Raw genomic sequence first — 17897 nt, 5'->3', positions numbered from 1 at the left:
AAGACGCTCCTGAAAACTACTGACATAATCTAGCACATTGTGCTCAGTGTGAGATGTTTCCATCCACCATTTTCCCTTGAGAAGCTGAAGAGGACGACCCACCGCACGACCAAAGACTAAAGCTGCAGGACTAAATCCAAGAGATCCCTGTGTGGTCTCTCTGATGGCAAAGAGCAAAAGTGGAAGACCCTCATCCCTCTCAAGACAGACCTGGACAACATAGACTTTAAAGTCTGATGAAATCGTTCCCCCAAGACTCGGAGTGACAAGGACTCGATGTTTGATGCAAATACTGTGAAGCTTCTCTGATGATTTCAGTGAACTGCTGTCTGTGATCTGTGTTGATTTAACCGTGGAATCATTGTTGCTGATTTTAACATCCATGTGGACAATCCTCAGGACAACCCTAAGGACATGTGGACAACCCTCAGGACATGTGGACAACCCTCAGGACAATCCTCAGGACATGTGGACAACCCTCAGGACAACCCTCAGGACATGTGGACAACCCTCAGGACATGTGGACAACCCTCAGGACAATCCTCAGGACATGTGGACAACCCTCAGGACAACCCTCAGGACATGTGGACAACCCTCAGGACATGTGGACAACCCTCAGGACAACCCTCAGGACAACTCTCAGGACGAAGGGACTAAAGACCTGGGAAACTCGGGACAACTTTGGGCGAAGCTGCATGTAACAGAGAGCAAACACGATAGGGGACGGAGCTAGACCTGCTGGCTCTGCCGGTCTGAGCATCTCAAAGGTTAGTGTGTCTGATGTGGACATGTCTGAAACAAACAGATCCCCACCAGGGATCGGAGATCTTTTCTCTTTTCTTATTAGAACAAGGCTTGCTGCAATCAGGTGTCTTTGCTCATGGCAATGAAAACACTCACGGTCATCACCAATGGCGGAACATACATTTTTACGCACCAATGTCGACATGTGTCTCCGTTCAGCAGTTGGGGATTGTGTAACTTTTAGAGGAAACACATTTTTATACGTTAGAATCAAGTTTCTAAAACCTTGTCCATTTGCTTCAGGGACAAGTTCATAGGTGTGCAACACCGTTCTTTTCAAGTTAGCACCGCAACGGCAGAGACCAACACTAATTTAGTGCAGTAGCCATGCGCTCAAAGGCACCAAAATAAGAGTCAACGTCTGACCGAAACGAAGAAACTAACCTGGTGTGCTTACTGATGTCAACGTGTGTGCTTTCAGGTGACGTAGCTATGGACACGGGTCAACTCTTTTCAAGAGCTCTGATCCGGAGATGCATCGCTTGCACTAACAGCTCTTTGTTGCGCGTCTCCACCTCCTGAATATGAAAGGGTTAAGCGGGGATCTCCAGGGGGACAGACCTGGTTAAGGTTTAGAAACTGGATCAAGGTCCACACTGGATCACTGAACACTTGAGCAACCTCTGCTACCTTCACATCCGCCCCATCTACGGTGGTACACGTTTCTAACAGCCTCTCAGATGTTAGCTGCTCTACTTCAGCTTTGTCAGAGCGTTTGTCCCGTTCTTCCTCTACAGACTACGAGACTGCCTCACTTCTGGAGCCTCTGGTGGTCAAATTAGGAATTGCTAAAGTTAGCCCTTCTGCGTTAGCATCGACAGGTCTGTTGGAACGATGATGTATTCGTTGTCTGTAACATCATTTGCTCTGAAAGAGAGAGATCTCTGCTTCCATCAGCTGAAGAAGCTGAAGAACAAGGAACTCTTGAGTTTCTCATTCAGGAACAAAGGAGGTTGTGATTTAAGACTGGAAGCAGTTTGACTTACAGTATTGTCACTCCTGGAGTCATCCTGGTCCTCAGACGTCACATCTTCATGTGTTTGAGGCTGATTGCTGCAGAAATGGAGAGAAAAGAGGATTGGTCTGCAGATGCTTGACTGTGATTGGTTGACAGGTCCAAGTAACAGCTTCTGAAGTTTTGTTGTGAAGCGATAACACTCTATGTGCAGATGGCTGCTTCAGTCATCCACTCAAACGCTTCAGTCAAGGTTTGTGTTATTCACCTTGAACTCTGCATCACAGACGATCTCTGCTGCACCTTAACTGCTTTATTCACGTTCTGTCTCTTCCTCTATTGTTTGTGTTCTGAACAAATCGTTACAAACTTCTGAAGTGAATTATTTTTGAATAATTAGCTCTGTTCTGAGCCTCATTTTTCATGCATCATTTGCATCACTGCCGACGCCGCACCGATCCACCCGTTCCATTCATCCCTCACTCGTTACCAAGACCCTGAGACGCTTGGACTCCCCCATTGACGCCAGGATCTGATCCCCGACCCAGGGAGGGGGCATGAGGTCAATGGTCTCTGATCTGGAGCTACTGATTCTCATCCCAGCTGCAAACGTTGACGGTAGGGCTGGACGATATGGTCTTTTTTTAATATCTCAATATTTTAAAGCCATGTCACGGTACACGATATATATCTCGATATTTTGCCTTAGCCTTGAATTAACACTTTGATGCATACAATCACACCAGTATGATGATTCTATATGTCTACATTAAAACATTCTTGTTCATACTGCATTAATATATGCTCATTTTAAACTTTCATGCAAAAAGGGTGAATAAGGAGGGGCACATGCGCACGCAGCGACCCGTCAGTGAGAGTTTGGTGTCCTCGTATCGGTCTTTTTAAGCATTTTTTATTTGTTTGTGATCTGTTTTATGTTTCGTTTTCAACTTCTCGGGGAGTTTTTGGAGCACAGTGTGGCTAAAATGGACTTTCTTCTTCGCCCTACGGTGTGTTTCTGGCTACTGTTTCTACTGCTCGCCCTGAACGACAGCTGGACTGTCAGCGGAGACAGGCTGCGGTATAGCAGAAATGAACTCCTTCGACTTCAATACATGGTACTGGCCAGCGTGTCAGATATAATGACACAGATTCCGGATCACATCCTTAAACTGCCTAACATAAGAACTGGTGGTGGAAAATGGAGGGAGAGAAGCAGAAGGAATCGAGGAAAGAGGGGAGGTGTGCGGTTACGTATGAGGAAGCTGAGGCTCAACCGGCTTCCCCTGCCTTCCATGATCCTGGGAAATGCCCAGTCGCTCTGGAATAAAATGGACGAACTTCAGGGAAACGTCCGCTTTCTGAAGGATTTTAAAGACTGTGGATCCTGACGTTCACAGATTCTTGGTTGACTGAACGTGATCGGGACGCAGACCTGCTTATTGATGGCTTCGGCGCGCCATTCCGTTTGGATAGAGATGCAGAGGCAACAGGGAAATCACAGGGAGGCGCAGTCTGTCTGTATGTAAACCAACGGTACTGTCATCCGAAATCTGTGACTGTCAGAGAGCGCATCTGCACTCCAGATGTTGAACTTTTATGTGTATCGTTGCGTCCTTTCCACCTGCCCCGTGAGTTCCTGCAACTTTTTATCATAACTGTCTATTTACACCAGAAAGCCAATGCCTCTTCTGCCTGCAGTGTCATCCATGATGTAGTGCAGAAACTGCAATCTGCCTCACCTGATGCACCGATCCTCTTACTGGGTGATTTTAACCATGTCTCCCTTAAAAAAACACTCCCGGACTTTCATCAATATGTAACCTGTCCAACCAGATGGGATAAAATGATTTATCTCTGCTATGGGTCCGTTAGGGATGCATATAAATCCCTCCCATTACCTCCCCTGGGCTCAGGGTATCACAACTGTGTGCATCTCCTGCCTACAGAACTGTGTTAAAGAGGGAAAAGGTCCATACAAGAGACATTAAGGACTGGACAGAGGAGGCGGGGCTTTGCTTGCAGGAGTGCTACTGTGGTGGCAAAAATTGTTGTTCAAAAAGAATGTCAGGACACCTCAGCTGTCTTTCGAAGATTTAATGAAAAGAGGACAAACATTCAATTGAACGGAGCCACACAGTCCAACCGGTCACATGAACCGACAGTCCTGAGTGCGCTGAAGAAGATTAGGGACAGGTTATTTTATAGTTTGGAGCTGGAAAAGACAAAACATCACCCATCACCCAGGCAACCGTGCCATGCTCTGTGTCAAAGGAACATGACCTTGGCATAGGAATGAAAACAGGCAACAGACAGTGTTATACCAAAATTTTCCATTACACTACGACTGCACGGATTGGGACATGTTTAAAGAAGCTTGTGGTGATGATCTTGATGAACTTGCTGATGTTACTTTTTCATATGTTGCTTTCTGCAGGGACATGATCATTCCTTGTAGGCGTGTAAAAATATTTCCCAATGATAAGCCTTGGGTCACCAGGTCAGTTAAGGCCTGTATACAGAATAAGAGACTTGCTTTTAAACATGGAGCAGCCTCCGAGCTGCACACGTGAAAATCGGGATTGTAAAAGCAAAGCAGGACTATAAACTGAAGTTGGAGAACAAGATGGCTATGAATAATCTTGGATCTGCTTGGTCAAACATGAAGGCCATTGCAGGCCTCCAACACTCTAAAACCAGCAGTATCATCTCTTTTGATGGCTTTGAGACGGACATTGAACTTGCGAATGCTCTTAATTGTTTTTATACTCGCTTTGATGCTTTTGATTTTAGTCAGGAATCACATGAAGTGAGTCATAAAGTGATTGACGATCAGCACTTTTTTATCTCCAGGAAGGACGTTGAAAAATCTTTCTGTTCCCTTAAACCAAATAAAAGCCATGGTCCTGATAACATCAACACACACACACACTCACGCACGCGCGCGCGCACGCACGCACGCACGCACGCACGCACGCACGCACGCACGCACGCACGCACGCACGCACGCACGCACGCACGCACGCACGCACGCACGCACGCACGCACGCACGCACGCACGCACGCACGCACGCACGCACGCACGCACGCACGCACGCACGCACGCACGCACGCACGCACGCACGCACGCACGCACGCACGCACGCACGCACGCACGCACGCACGCACGCACGCACGCACGCACGCACGCACGCACGCACGCACGCACGCACGCACGCACGCACGCACGCACGCACGCACGCACGCACGCACGCACGCACGCACGCACGCACGCACGCACGCACGCACACACACACACACACACACACACACACACACACACACACACACACACACACACACACACACACACACACACACACACACACACACACACACACACACACATTTTGACGACAAAAACACTATTTAAGGAACTCAAATGTTAATCTACACAGACTGATTGTGTTATTGATCACATCGGGACTCACCGAACTTCACTGCCGTCCTTAGGTGAGATCAGTTTCTGTTGAGTCCCTTCTGTGGAGTGAACGAGAGCGTCATCAGAGAGAGAGACACATCTTACCGGCGGTGGATGAAACATTAGCCAAGTTGGAAGGTGCCAGAGTTTTCACAAAGCTAGACGCTACATCAGGCTTCGGGCAGGTACCACTCCATAAAGACTCTATGTTGTTGACCACGTTCATCACACCAGAGGGCAGATATTACTTCCAACGCCTGCCCTTTGGTATATCATCAGCCCCCGAACATTTCCAAAAGAGAATTTCTCAGCTGATTGATGGCATTGATGGGGTCTGGTGTCATGCTGATGATGTCCTAGTCACAGGGAGGGACCGAGCAGAGCACGACGGCAAGCTGCACAGAGTCCTGCAAAAATTCAGTGAGGCGGGTTCACCCTGAATGAATCACCCCACAATGCACTGGAAATGACCTGGCCAAACCCAACGCTGCTGCACTCGCCTGCGCCACCCATTGGAAGGACTTGGTATAGAGGACGGCCAGACACAAAGACGAAGAACCCTGAATGAAAAATGTCAGTTTGCTCTGACAGAGATCCGTTTTCTGGGCCGTGTCATAAACAGTCAAGGCATCAGAGCGGACCCAGATAAAATAAAAGGGATCCTTGACATGCCTGAGCCGCAGGATGTGGCCGATGTTCTACGCTTCATGGGCATGGTGAACTTTCTGGGGAAATTCTCACCACGACTGCCCGACTTAACGAAGTCCTGCTCCTCCATGCCCAAGTCAACCAGAACATCCAATATTAATCAATTATAACAATAAAAACACTAATGAAACTGACCCGAAAAAATAATAATAATATGACTGTTGTGACGTATTAAACTAAAATGTGACCTTAATTAACATCAGAAGTGTCTTCAATCTTTAATCAGTCAGTCTGAATGTTTAAAGGGTTAAAAGTGTTGACTGCTGTTTGGTGTCATGGTGTTCAAACACTGAACATGAGCAGACATTTCATATATATACTGTATATTCACACACAAGTAAATCCATATCTATATGTCAATGCCAAATCTATTGATCTTGACGATGTCCCGTCTTCTCGCAGTAGATTGACGGCATGGATTCGACAAAAAGACCAACTGAGGAAGACGGTTCAGAAACAGAGATGGTTTTAGAAATGATGGTGAGAAAAGAAAAGTTTAATGAAAAATGATTGTATCCTTGTCAGAGATTTTAATTTCTTATTTACAGATTCTGTGCTTTTATTTTCAGATTTTGAGTTTGATTCACGTATCTGGCGTTGAGTTGAAACAGAAGTGATGAGGAGGGACCGAGCGTTCCATCATTTCTTTCATGAGGGTAGATCAACTCTCTTGATGCAGCTTTACTGCCCCGTTTTATTGGAGTATGAATTTAATTCTGGCTTCATATTACACATCGCTCCTTTAACAAAGGCAGGAAAGTACGAGCGCGACCTCCTAACGACATCACTAACAAACATCTGGAACTTATTGCTCTGGACAACCAGCCTTTTACAGCTGTTACAGATGTTGGGTTTTGAGCCTCACAACACAATTCCCAGTTGGTGTTTCCAGACGTGGCGTTACCTGCGAGTTATCATCTGTAATAACATAGATGGACTCCAGGTTTTTGAAATGATCACTTTCAATAAGTTACTGCAAGACTGTGTGAATCAGAGGAAGCCCACTAACTTGGAATTAATTACTGGTAATGAAGACTATTTGTGCTCTTTAAGATTAAAAATAAATACGGCTGACATGGTGAGAGCATCTCAATTCTACTATGTTAGATTTAATGTCAGTATCAAGTATCGCAGCAGAAGTTTAGCTGCATAAATCAGTCCTGGTGTCAACAGTCTGAAAAAAACTTCATTTAAAGTACCAGCATATCAGATATCAGCAAATATTCAACATCCTGCATCCCTCGTATTTACACACACAAATCATGAAACAATATCTTTACCTCCTATTTTTTCTTTCCTCCTTTTCCTGTATTCCTGCACCCTTTTCCTGTATTTGTAACCAACAGCTCCAGAAACCAAGACCACCAGCAGCAGCAAACCCAACACCATTCCTACAATAACTCCAGTCCCGTCTGCAACAGAAAAACACAAGAATTAAAATGACAGTTTAAGTGTTTTTGATGTCAGTGATTTGAACCCGAGTCCCAACAGATCACAGCACACATGAACATTAAAAGTCTCCATCTATAGCAGGAAATGGATGCAGTTGTGACTCACGATCAAGACTGTTGCTCTGACGATCTACGTCACCGACAACTTACTGCTGCAGCAGACTGATGTCATGCAGATGTTCATACCATCAGTTCAACTTTGGACATGAACAGAACCAAACAGGCAGCACTCTTTCCTTTTAAATATTCAAATTAAACATGAGACATGACCAAATCTAAACTCTTTTCATTCTGGCTCTAACACTGTGTGACCACTTTTAATCATTTTACCTTTTGTTATGTGAAGAAAGGTGTATTTCACGTATGTTTCCTCTTCATCCCTGAGTTCACATTTGTATGTTCCTGTCTGGTCTGAAGTTAAATGCTTCAGAGTGAGACTTCCTGTCCTTGATACAGTCATCACGTGCTGCTTCCACCTCTCTGTAGTTCTGTAGAACCCTTCATCTCCCCTCTGGGTCAGGATGATCTCTTTGTGGTTAAATGTCCAGGTGAGATACTTTATTGGATAATTGGCGGTTGAGCAGGAGATAAATGTTTCAGTGTGTGATCCACTTATAACAGCTGAAATGACAGTAAACATGACATGGAATGATGGAAACCCAAAACAAAAGAACACTAAACATCAGTTGTAAAGGACAAAAGGTTTCGTAGACGACATGAACATCTCATTAAGGTCTTCGTGGCACTGAGAGCCACCACATGAACATTTAAATGTAAGTTCTACCTGGTTGAAGCAACGTGGATCTCCTGCTGTTTGCTGGAGTGCTGACGGTGCAGATGTAGTCCAGGTCAGGATCTCCGTCTGAAAGTACCAGAGAGCTGCTGATGCTGTAAAGCTGCTGTTCAGTCTGCTGGACTGTTGGTGGGTTCTGCAGGTTCTGCAGGTTCTCCAGGTTCTGCAGGTTCCTGCTGGATGGAGGACTGGTGGTCCAGATGAGTCCAGGTTCAGGATAGATCCCCTCTGAACTGCAGGTGATTTTATTTTGTACCTTTTCTATGTTGACGTGCTGGACTGGAGCTGGAGGACAAATATGCAGTTGTTAATGTTGTTCATGTCACTGAAACCCTGTTTACTTCACACGCTTCAGTCTCGGTTGCAAACAGACTTTTCTGGTCATTCTTTCAACGTTAAGGTGAAAGTTATTTATATTAAAAACTGTGAGATTAATCCAAGTTTTTCATTGTGAAACTGTGAAGAATCAGAATCAGAAAACTGCCTGTTTATCGTGACATGCTTTGATACTCAGGAGGTTAAAACTGCTGACTTCCTGGTTGGTCAACTGAACCATTGTCAGATGGACACATCTGTCCGAGGTATACTTTAAGCTGACTGTTGGTTATCACATGTTAACAGATGACAGCGAAGCCCTTCCTGAGTTTGAGATGTCCAACAAATACCCCATTGTCTTTAGAACCATCTGTTCAAACCTCTAAAAGAGGTCCTGTTTTAGTTCCGGGAGGCATTTGACCCTTTTGACCTTTTGTGTTTCTTTAAAGTTTAAGTTTCACATGTGTGACCTTTCAACCATCATCTGATCTATTTGACCATCTGTTTCTGTCTATTGTCCATTCAACTATTTACTATTGGGTGTCTTTCACCCCCAACGTCTGTTATCTACCAAATATGGTTTTTCCTGTCCTCCGTGCTGAATAAAAGCGCCAGCTCTGCAGACAGCCAGTTGGGAGAAGTTTCACGAGCTCTAAGAGAAGGGCCGTGTTGCCCACAGCTCCTCAGATTCCTCTCCAACCTTCTGCAGAAGGCCATTGAAAAATCATTCCATAAGTCTCCGGTGTCTTTTTCTAAGTTAATTAATGTATGTTGATGACTTTTTAACCTAACATTTTGGTGCCGAAACCCGGGATCTCTCGAGCTGTGACGATTGGGGTGGCGTAAGATTCAACGGGCGAACTAAATCTGTCGACAGCCGGTTCCCGACTTCAGGGACGGGGCCAGGTTGATCTTGCGCTGTTCCAGAGTCCAGACGACGAGATTTCCCAGCCAGGGGAAGGCACTAGGAGACTAGGTGAGAGACCTCTTTTGAGTGAAATTTCTGTGTATACTAACAAGAAGGTTAGTGAAAGAGGTGATTGGCAGCAGGTCGGGGACACGATTTTTATAAGAAGGCATAGGGGCCTCTAAAAATACTATGCCTGGGGCAGTGCGTAAGGCCAACACGGGGGTTTCGGACCCGACAGAATAACAAGAGGAGGTTTCTTGGAAATGATTTTTAATGGTTTGTTTATGTTTGTCTAATGTTTGTCTGATGTTTATGTATGTTCAATGTGGGGTTTCTAAAATTGAGAGGAAAAATTTAAATTGTTCACTAAAGATCAGGCTAAAACCAAACTGTTGAAAAAGGAAACTTGTGTTCTGAGAGAAACTTAGGAAAGAAAATAACTGACGAAAAATAGCAGACGCGTGGTTAAGCTGAAAACTTATGCTTAAAGAATCAAAAGATGCTTAATTGATGGGGAGACGTCCTCAAACTTAAGAAAATGGAGACAAATCTTGCAAAATAATAATATAGGGAACTTAAAAAGAAGTAAATGGACTAATTTAAGACTAGAAGAAAAGACAAGAAAATTGCGAACTTGTGAGGAGAGGATGGATTTTGGGAGAAGTGGGGGCTGCTGCAGGCTGCAGCATGAGGAAGTCTGTGTCTGTGTGTGACTCTCTGTGTGTGTGTCAAGCTGCAACTCTCTGTGTCTCTGTGTGTGTGTGTATGTGAGAAACACTGTCTGTGTGTGTGTATTCATGAGACCTTGTGAAACAGCTGCAGAGTTTACAGGGCCAAGCTGCAGAGAGAGTGTGTGTGTGAAAGCGTGCTCTAGCAGTAGGTGCAGCGCTTTACGAGCGGCTGCAGTCTGTGTCTGAAGGAGAGAACTTTTTTGTTTGCTGGAAAAGGGGGGTTTTCAGTGGTGAAGTGAAGTGAGCTCTCCTTATGGAGGAGACGTAAAAATGGAGAAATATAGTTTGTTCTATCATTCTAAGCCCTGAATGAAGGCATAGAATCATAGAAGTTTTAAATTGGGTTAATTCATCATTTAATTTGCAGATTACTTTTGTAACACTGTATTTGACTTGGATTGTATGGAAATGGGATTCCTGCAATTTGCGAGCATGAGATAAAATGATTGGGTTGTTTGTGACATGAATGTAAAGCAAATCAATCATTTGTCCTTACTCTGTCTGTTGTGAAATCACTACTGATGATTGACAGCTTCAGAGGATGGGTTTTGTACAATGAAATTAGCGCCGCTGTATTTTTAGAATACAGTGGAAGGGGGTGTGTTCATTAGCCTACTGTCATTTGTATGTCAGTGATATTTTACACAGAAAGGATTGTATGCAGGAGAAACAAACCCGTTGTACAATCTTTTTAGAAAAGAAGAACTCTGAGTGCATATTAGCTATTCACACTGAAAATGTGTACATTTGTGATCAGTGTTGCTACCATTTAGGTTGTGAGTTAATTTAAAATGCACCAATTGAGTTTGGTTAGTTTAGTTTGAGGAGAAGTAATTTACACATTTGCAGTGATACACAAACCCACATGCAGATGATCTGAAGTTGTGTTTAATGTTAGTGGGTTTTTGTCTATGTGTAGTTTACGCATGGGAATTTATCCCACAATTTTCTTAAGACTTCTATGAGTCTTCATAAGAAGAGCATGCATTTGCGTTGCAGCATGCAAACAGAAGATTAGGAATCTCCTGAAGACTATATGATTTATCTGGAGACAATTTTTCTGATAATTTTCTGATAATTTTCTGACAATTTTCTGGCCTTTCTTTTGATTTGGGGAAAATAGAGCTCAACAACAGTTGAGAAGGCATTATTTGATAGAATGCCTCCTTTCAGTCCGACGTTTTGTGACTATGACTTATTATTTATATATATATATAAGTTCACTGAAGACTACTGTTTAGGTTGCAGGAGAGTTGCTGCACTGACAGTTTTTGTGTGGTGTTACTTTAATAAGATCATAACCTACTTGGGTTGAAATAAGAACGTTTTTCAATGAGAAATTCTGTAGTCTAATCTAAGATAGGAGACAGAATTTTAAAGGTTTTGCCCCCATCTAATCTGGTGATGGGAGGGGGGATCTCTGAGGGACATATATATCCAACCCTAGAGAATCATTAAGTCAGACTTGCCGACCTGCCAGGATGCAGAGGTCAAGAAGTGGGAGGGCCACTTATCTGGGGAGGAGTCAGGACTCAGGCAGCCCTGACCCCCCTCTATCCACTGTTGACATTAGAAACAATGCTCTTGCAAAAAGAAAAAAGCATTTGGCTAAATGAAGGTGCTACTGCAACTAGCTACTGTAACTTCAGAAGGCCTTTGTCTGGAGCGAAGCAAACTGGTGCTTCCAAGGAAGTTGTTCCCCCTGGTGGCTAAGTTGAGCCATAGGAAGTTTTTATGGCTCAACAGGAGGGAGTGGGGTACATATGATACATCATGAGGATTAAATACTAAATACCCTTTAAAAATTTTTTTAGTAGCTTTCCGACATGTTGCAGATACAACATGAAAGGACCTATCCATTTGAAGTTGTTCATATGGATTTCATTCTTGGAGTGAACTAATGGTCTGTTAAGTTAAGGCTCAAGAAAGCCATGGCCTGAATGCCGGCCATTAGTCGAACTGTACATGAGAATTGTCTTCTTGTACGCTGCTGTTTTCTTCCTCTTCCCTCTCCTAAAGCAGGAACTGCTGAAACTGGGTAACCGGATCCTGAGTCGAGTGGTGAAACGTCATCACTCCGTCAGGACGGGCCCTTTTTGCTGTCCAGATCAGGACACCGGCAGCAGTAAAGGCTGCTGGATGATCTACTGCGTTCACCAGTTGCAGTGAAAGCTAGCGGAGAAACGTGCCAGGCTCGAGTAGTGCGGGAAGTCGGGCGGTACTCGAACCTTTGCCCGCCGAAGAATTCATCTGATGCCTATCTCGCCAGCCCAGCCTGAAGAATATGACTAGCCAAACTGACTTGCGACAACAACCTAAGAGAGGAGTCCGAGGAATGGAAGAAACTTTTTCATTACTGAGTCATGCTGACATAATGACTGAGATTACGATTCCGATTCCGACTATTACTGTCTTTGTACTTCTCTGTGTTTTCATTACCTGTATGTTTATGATGACACTGGAGTGTTTTATTTTGTTTACTGTTGAAGTTTCAAAATGATAAAAAGGAGGAAAATGTGAGATTAATCCAAGTTTTTCATTGTGAAACTGTGAAGAATCAGAATCAGAAAACTGCCTGTTTATCGTGACATGCTTTGATACTCAGGAGGTTAAAACTGCTGACTTCCTGGTTGGTCAACTGAACCATTGTCAGATGGACACATCTGTCCGAGGTATACTTTAAGCTGACTGTTGGTTATCACATGTTAACAGATGACAGCGAAGCCCTTCCTGAGTTTGAGATGTCCAACAAATACCCCATTGTCTTTAGAACCATCTGTTCAAACCTCTAAAAGAGGTCCTGTTTTAGTTCCGGGAGGCATTTGACCCTTTTGACCTTTTGTGTTTCTTTAAAGTTTAAGTTTCACATGTGTGACCTTTGAACCATCATCTGATCTATTTGACCATCTGTTTCTGTCTATTGTCCATTCAACTATTTACTATTGGGTGTCTTTCACCCCCAACGTCTGTTATCTACCAAATATGGTTTTTCCTGTCCTCCGTGCTGAATAAAAGCGCCAGCTCTGCAGACAGCCAGTTGGGAGAAGTTTCACGAGCTCTAAGAGAAGGGCCGTGTTGCCCACAGCTCCTCAGATTCCTCTCCAACCTTCTGCAGAAGGCCATTGAAAAATCATTCCATAAGTCTCCGGTGTCTTTTTCTAAGTTAATTAATGTATGTTGATGACTTTTTAACCTAACAAAAACAACCAAGGTTTACAAACTGCTTTTACAGCTAAAATAAAACAATATCCTGTAAATAATCCACCTCAAACTACATCAGTTAAAGCACAACTAAAGATGATATATAAAGACAAGAGGTCTAAAACTCAACGTGAATTTAATGCCAGCGAGTAGAAATGAGTTTTCAGCAGAGATTTAAATGCAACAACAGTTTGAGTTGTTCTAATTCACAAAAAGGGAAATTGTTCCAGGAAATAGGACCATCTACCAAAGAGACTTGCTGGTCTCCAAAACTAAAATAGACTTAGGACTTGACCCTAACACTCTCTCCTAAGGAGATCTGTACGAGATCAGACCGTCGTGTCCAGCGGGAGACGCGTCCCTCCAGGACCAAGGAGACGCTCAAGGAGACGCTCTTGTTGTCACTTACCTGGAGAACGCTGGAGAACAGTGAGACCATGTTTATGTATTTGTTTTCTTCTTTTTGGACATGGTACTACGTGAAGATCTGTACTTTCTGTTGTGTTTCAAGTAATGTTTCTGTTGATTAAGATTTGGGAGCATGATTGGAGGACTGGTGCATGTTTGACTTTTGGAATGCCTGGACAATTGGGGGGGTTACATTTGTCATTGGATGACTTTGTTTCATCGTTGAGAGGGTTTCTTTTGTTGGTTCAGTGAAGATGATTCTCATATCAACAATATTACCCGGTCCGCTTATTTCCACCTGCGCAACATCAACCGCCTCCGCCCCTCCCTCACCCCCCACACCACTTCTATTCTTGTGCATAGCCTCGTCACTTCTCGCCTTGATTACTGTAACTCTCTCCTCTCCGGTGTCATTCACAAATTCCTCCACAAACTCCAGTTAGTTCAGAATTCAGCTGCCCGCATCATCTCAAGGACCCCATCCATCAACCACATCACCCCTGTCCTACAACAGCTCCACTGGCTTCCAATAAAACACAGAATCGACTTCAAAATCCTTCTCCTAACGTTTAAGTCAATCCACAACCTTGCCCCTCCCTACCTGTCGGACCTCCTCCACGTCGCCACGCCCTCACGCACCCTCAGATCCTCCTCCTCCATCCACCTGACTGTTCCACCTGCCCGTCTTGCCACCATGGGGAGCAGAGCATTCAGCCGCTCTGCTCCCCGTCTCTGGAACAGCCTACCACCGGATCTCAGGAACACCACCTCACTCCCTCACTTCAAATCCAAACTGAAAACCCACCTGTTCAGAACTGCCTTCTCCCTCTGACCCCACTTGCACTGTGTCGTTGTGTCGTTGTTGTGGTTTTTTATTCTGAGTATTTGTTTACCCCCTAGCTTTTATTATTGTGTTACACTGTTTTAACTATTGTACGGCGACCTTGAGTGCTCAGAAAGGCGCCTTCAAATAAAATGTATTATTATTATTATTATTATGAGTGGAAAATTATCCTTTTATGTGAACTGCTTGAGTTGAAAAAAATGTCCCTCTGCAGGCGGTTGTCAAATCTTTGTAGGTGTTTTTTTCATCCCAAAACTCTGATTCCGTGTAAACGAGAGGCCAGGATGCAACATAATTTTTGGGTTTTACCGTCTCAGCGTCGTCCTGTAAACAGGCGTTAAATATCACAAAGTAAAACCTGTACTGGAAACGCTTGTAATTAAATAAAACCTTTTTATGCTGTCTCAAGGTATTTATTCAGACGTTTAGATAATCCAGTTTAAAGTAAAAGTCTGCTGGAAACACTTTTTTTTACATTTGCACGTGTCCTACATTACTGGATGTGACGGTCGGTCAAATTAAAGTCATAAAAATCTAGATACCAGCCATTTTTGGCCTCATTTATACGATGTAGTTGTGCTGTAACACAACTTAATCATTATGCATTACTGCATTACATCAGGACTTTACCTCTGAATAATCATTTGAATGATCTGCTGCCTTCTTGTTCTTCTGTTGACTGTTTTCACAACAGCGATGGTGGCAGTTACAATTATTTGTACAAAACTAAAGAGATTTTTGTTCATATTCTTCAATATATGTTCAATATTTGTTCAAAGTTGAGATCTTCTTTATCTTTGTTGGAAGAGAAGTCTTGCAGGATGAGATACAGAGAGTTACGGATGTGGAGAGAAAACTGGGAGAGTTACGCTCATAAAAAGAAACACCAATGGAAACATCGACCCCTGCAGCAGTTTGAAAAAGTGTAAATTCCCTCAGAAACTGTTGTGTGGGCGTTACGAGTTTAACAACCACTTTAGCAGTTATTTTAACTTTGTTTCAGCTATTTTATGTCTGAGACAAACTCAGTGAGTTAATGATGTTCCTTTACAATATGCTAATAAGGAAGAACTGCTAAATTGTGTTTCATTGTTCCTGCAACAGTAAGTATCTGTTCTATTCTGTTTATTACAAAAAAACAGCATTTACAACAGATTCAAACATCTGAATCTGCTGAGGTTTTTATTCTCCACATACCGTTCACATTCAGGTTGATGAATTTCTCCTCATTTCCCGTGATGGTGTTGATGTAACACAGATATCTGCCCTGGTCCTGAACCTTCACTCCTCTCAGCAGCAGGGAAGCGTTTCCTCTGGAGATCTGGTCCTTAAACAGTGATGTTCTTCCTCTGAACCTCTGGTGCTGCTCTCCCAGTCGGTCGTGTTTGCGATAGTAGGAGTGAACCCGGGACTCTGGTGGAGTCTCTTCAATCCAGTGGATGATAACGTCATCATGAGCTGTGAAACTGCAGGGTAACATACAAGTCTTGTTGACCTGACAGGAGACCTGTGTATCTGCAGAAACATCAGAGGAAGATTCAGAAGAAGACATTAACAGGAAACTCAGACACTTTGAGGAACATGTAGTTGTGTCTTCATGAAACATCTGCACATCTGCAAACATTGTCACACCCCACCTCACCTCAGCCAACCCCCCTGCTGCTCCACCTCCACCATCCCCCCCTCACCCCGCCACTGCCCACCTTTTCACACCTCACCCCAGCCCAGCCAACCCCCCCCACCCCTCTCTACCCCCCTCCCCCCCACCCGACACCCTGCCTGCACTCAAGATCTCTGTGGAAGACGTGTGTCGGCTGTTCAAAAGGCAGAAGATTCAAGAAGGCTCCAGGCCCGGACGGCGTGTCCCCCTCCTGCCTGAGAGCCTGCACCGAGCAGCTGGCTCCCGCCTTCACACGGATCTTCAACCGGTCCCTGGAGCTGTGTGAGGTGCCCGCATGCCTCAAACGCTCCACCATCATCCCAGTCCCCAAGAAACCCACCATCACTGGTCTAAATGACTACAGACCTGTCGCCCTGACGTCTGTGGTCATGAAGACCTTTGAGCGGCTGGTGTTGAGCCACCTGAAGGTGCTGCTGGTGTTGAGCCACCTGAAGGTGCTGCTGGTGTTGATCCACCTGAAGGACACCACAGGCTCCCTGCTCCACCCCCTGCAGTTTGCCTACCGGGCAAACAGGTCGGTGGATGATGCAGTCAACATCGGACTGCACCACATCCTGCGTCACCTCGACACCTCAGGGACCTACGCGAGGATCCTGTTTGTGGACTTCAGCTCGGCGTTCAACACGATCGCACCCGCAATCCTCCACCAGAAGCTCACCCAGCTCACCGTGCTGCCCCCACCTGTCAGTGGATCACCAGCTTCCTGAGTGACAGGAGGCAGCAGGTGAGGCTGGGGAGCATCACATCCAGCACCCGGACCATCAGCACTGGCGCCCCCCAGGGGTGAGGGGGAGCATCACATCCAGCACCCGCACCATCAGCACTGGCGCCCCCCAGGGGTGAGGGGGAGCATCACATCCAGCACCCGTACCATCAGCACTGGCGCCCCCAGGGGTGAGGGGGAGCATCACATCCAGCACCCGGACCATCAGCACTGGCGCCCCCCAGGGGTGCGTCCTCTCACCACTGCTCTTCTCCCTCTACACTAACGACTGCACCTCAGGGGACTCTTCTGTGAAGCTCCTGAAGTACGCGGACGACACCACCGTCATCGGCCTGATCCGGGAAGGTGACGAGTCCGCGTACAGACGGGAGGTGGATCAGCTGGTCCACTGGTGCAGTCGGAACCACCTGGAACAGAACCCGCTCAAGCTGAACCCGCTCAAGACTGTGGAGTTGACAGTGGACTTCAGGAAAAACCCACTGCCACTCCCCCCCCTCACCATCCTCAACAGCACCGTCTCCTCCACAGACTCCTTCAAATTCCTGGGGTCCACCATCTCCCGGGACCTGAAGTGGTCCTGGAGTGGACCTGAAGTGGACCTGGAGTGGACCTGAAGTGGACCTGAACTGGACCTGTAGTGGACCTGAAGTGGTCCACCCACATCAACTCCATCAGGAAGAAGGCGCAGCAGAGGTTGTACTTCCTGCGGCAGCTCAGGAAGTTTAACCTGCCACAGCAGCTGTTGATCACCTTTTTACACTGCCATCATCCAGTCTGTTCTCTGCTCCTCCATCACTGTCTGGTTTGGATCAGCCACCAAACTGGACAGGCACAGACTGCAACGGAAAATCAGGACTGCAGAGAGGATAGTTGGGACTAACCTCCCATCTATCGACGACCTGTACCGGTCCA

The 17897-nt window shown here is 45.3% G+C and overlaps 1 protein-coding gene across 2 annotated transcripts in view; it reads right to left on the bottom strand.

The window, feature by feature from the left end:
- Nucleotides 1-17897, bottom strand: part of LOC133462727 (NACHT, LRR and PYD domains-containing protein 3-like) — a 97783-nt gene that overhangs the window by 12047 nt on the left and 67839 nt on the right. Inside the window, exons 2-7 of one of the 2 annotated variants that reach the window (XM_061744126.1) lie at nucleotides 15778-16095; nucleotides 8163-8456; nucleotides 7709-7999; nucleotides 7208-7339; nucleotides 5230-5278; nucleotides 1791-1857 (exon numbers count right to left, since the gene is read on the bottom strand). In XM_061744126.1, the coding sequence (XP_061600110.1) occupies nucleotides 1791-1857; nucleotides 5230-5278; nucleotides 7208-7339; nucleotides 7709-7999; nucleotides 8163-8456; nucleotides 15778-16095 (1151 nt within the window). The remainder of the gene's footprint in view (nucleotides 1-1790; nucleotides 1858-5229; nucleotides 5279-7207; nucleotides 7340-7708; nucleotides 8000-8162; nucleotides 8457-15777; nucleotides 16096-17897) is intronic. The other variant, XM_061744127.1, reaches the window with a different exon arrangement.

Source organism: Cololabis saira, chromosome 16, assembly GCF_033807715.1.
Source record: "Cololabis saira isolate AMF1-May2022 chromosome 16, fColSai1.1, whole genome shotgun sequence".
Lineage (NCBI taxonomy): Eukaryota > Metazoa > Chordata > Actinopteri > Beloniformes > Belonidae > Cololabis > Cololabis saira.
Note: the sequence above shows the minus strand (reverse complement) of the source record. Positions and strands in the feature narration are given on the sequence as shown.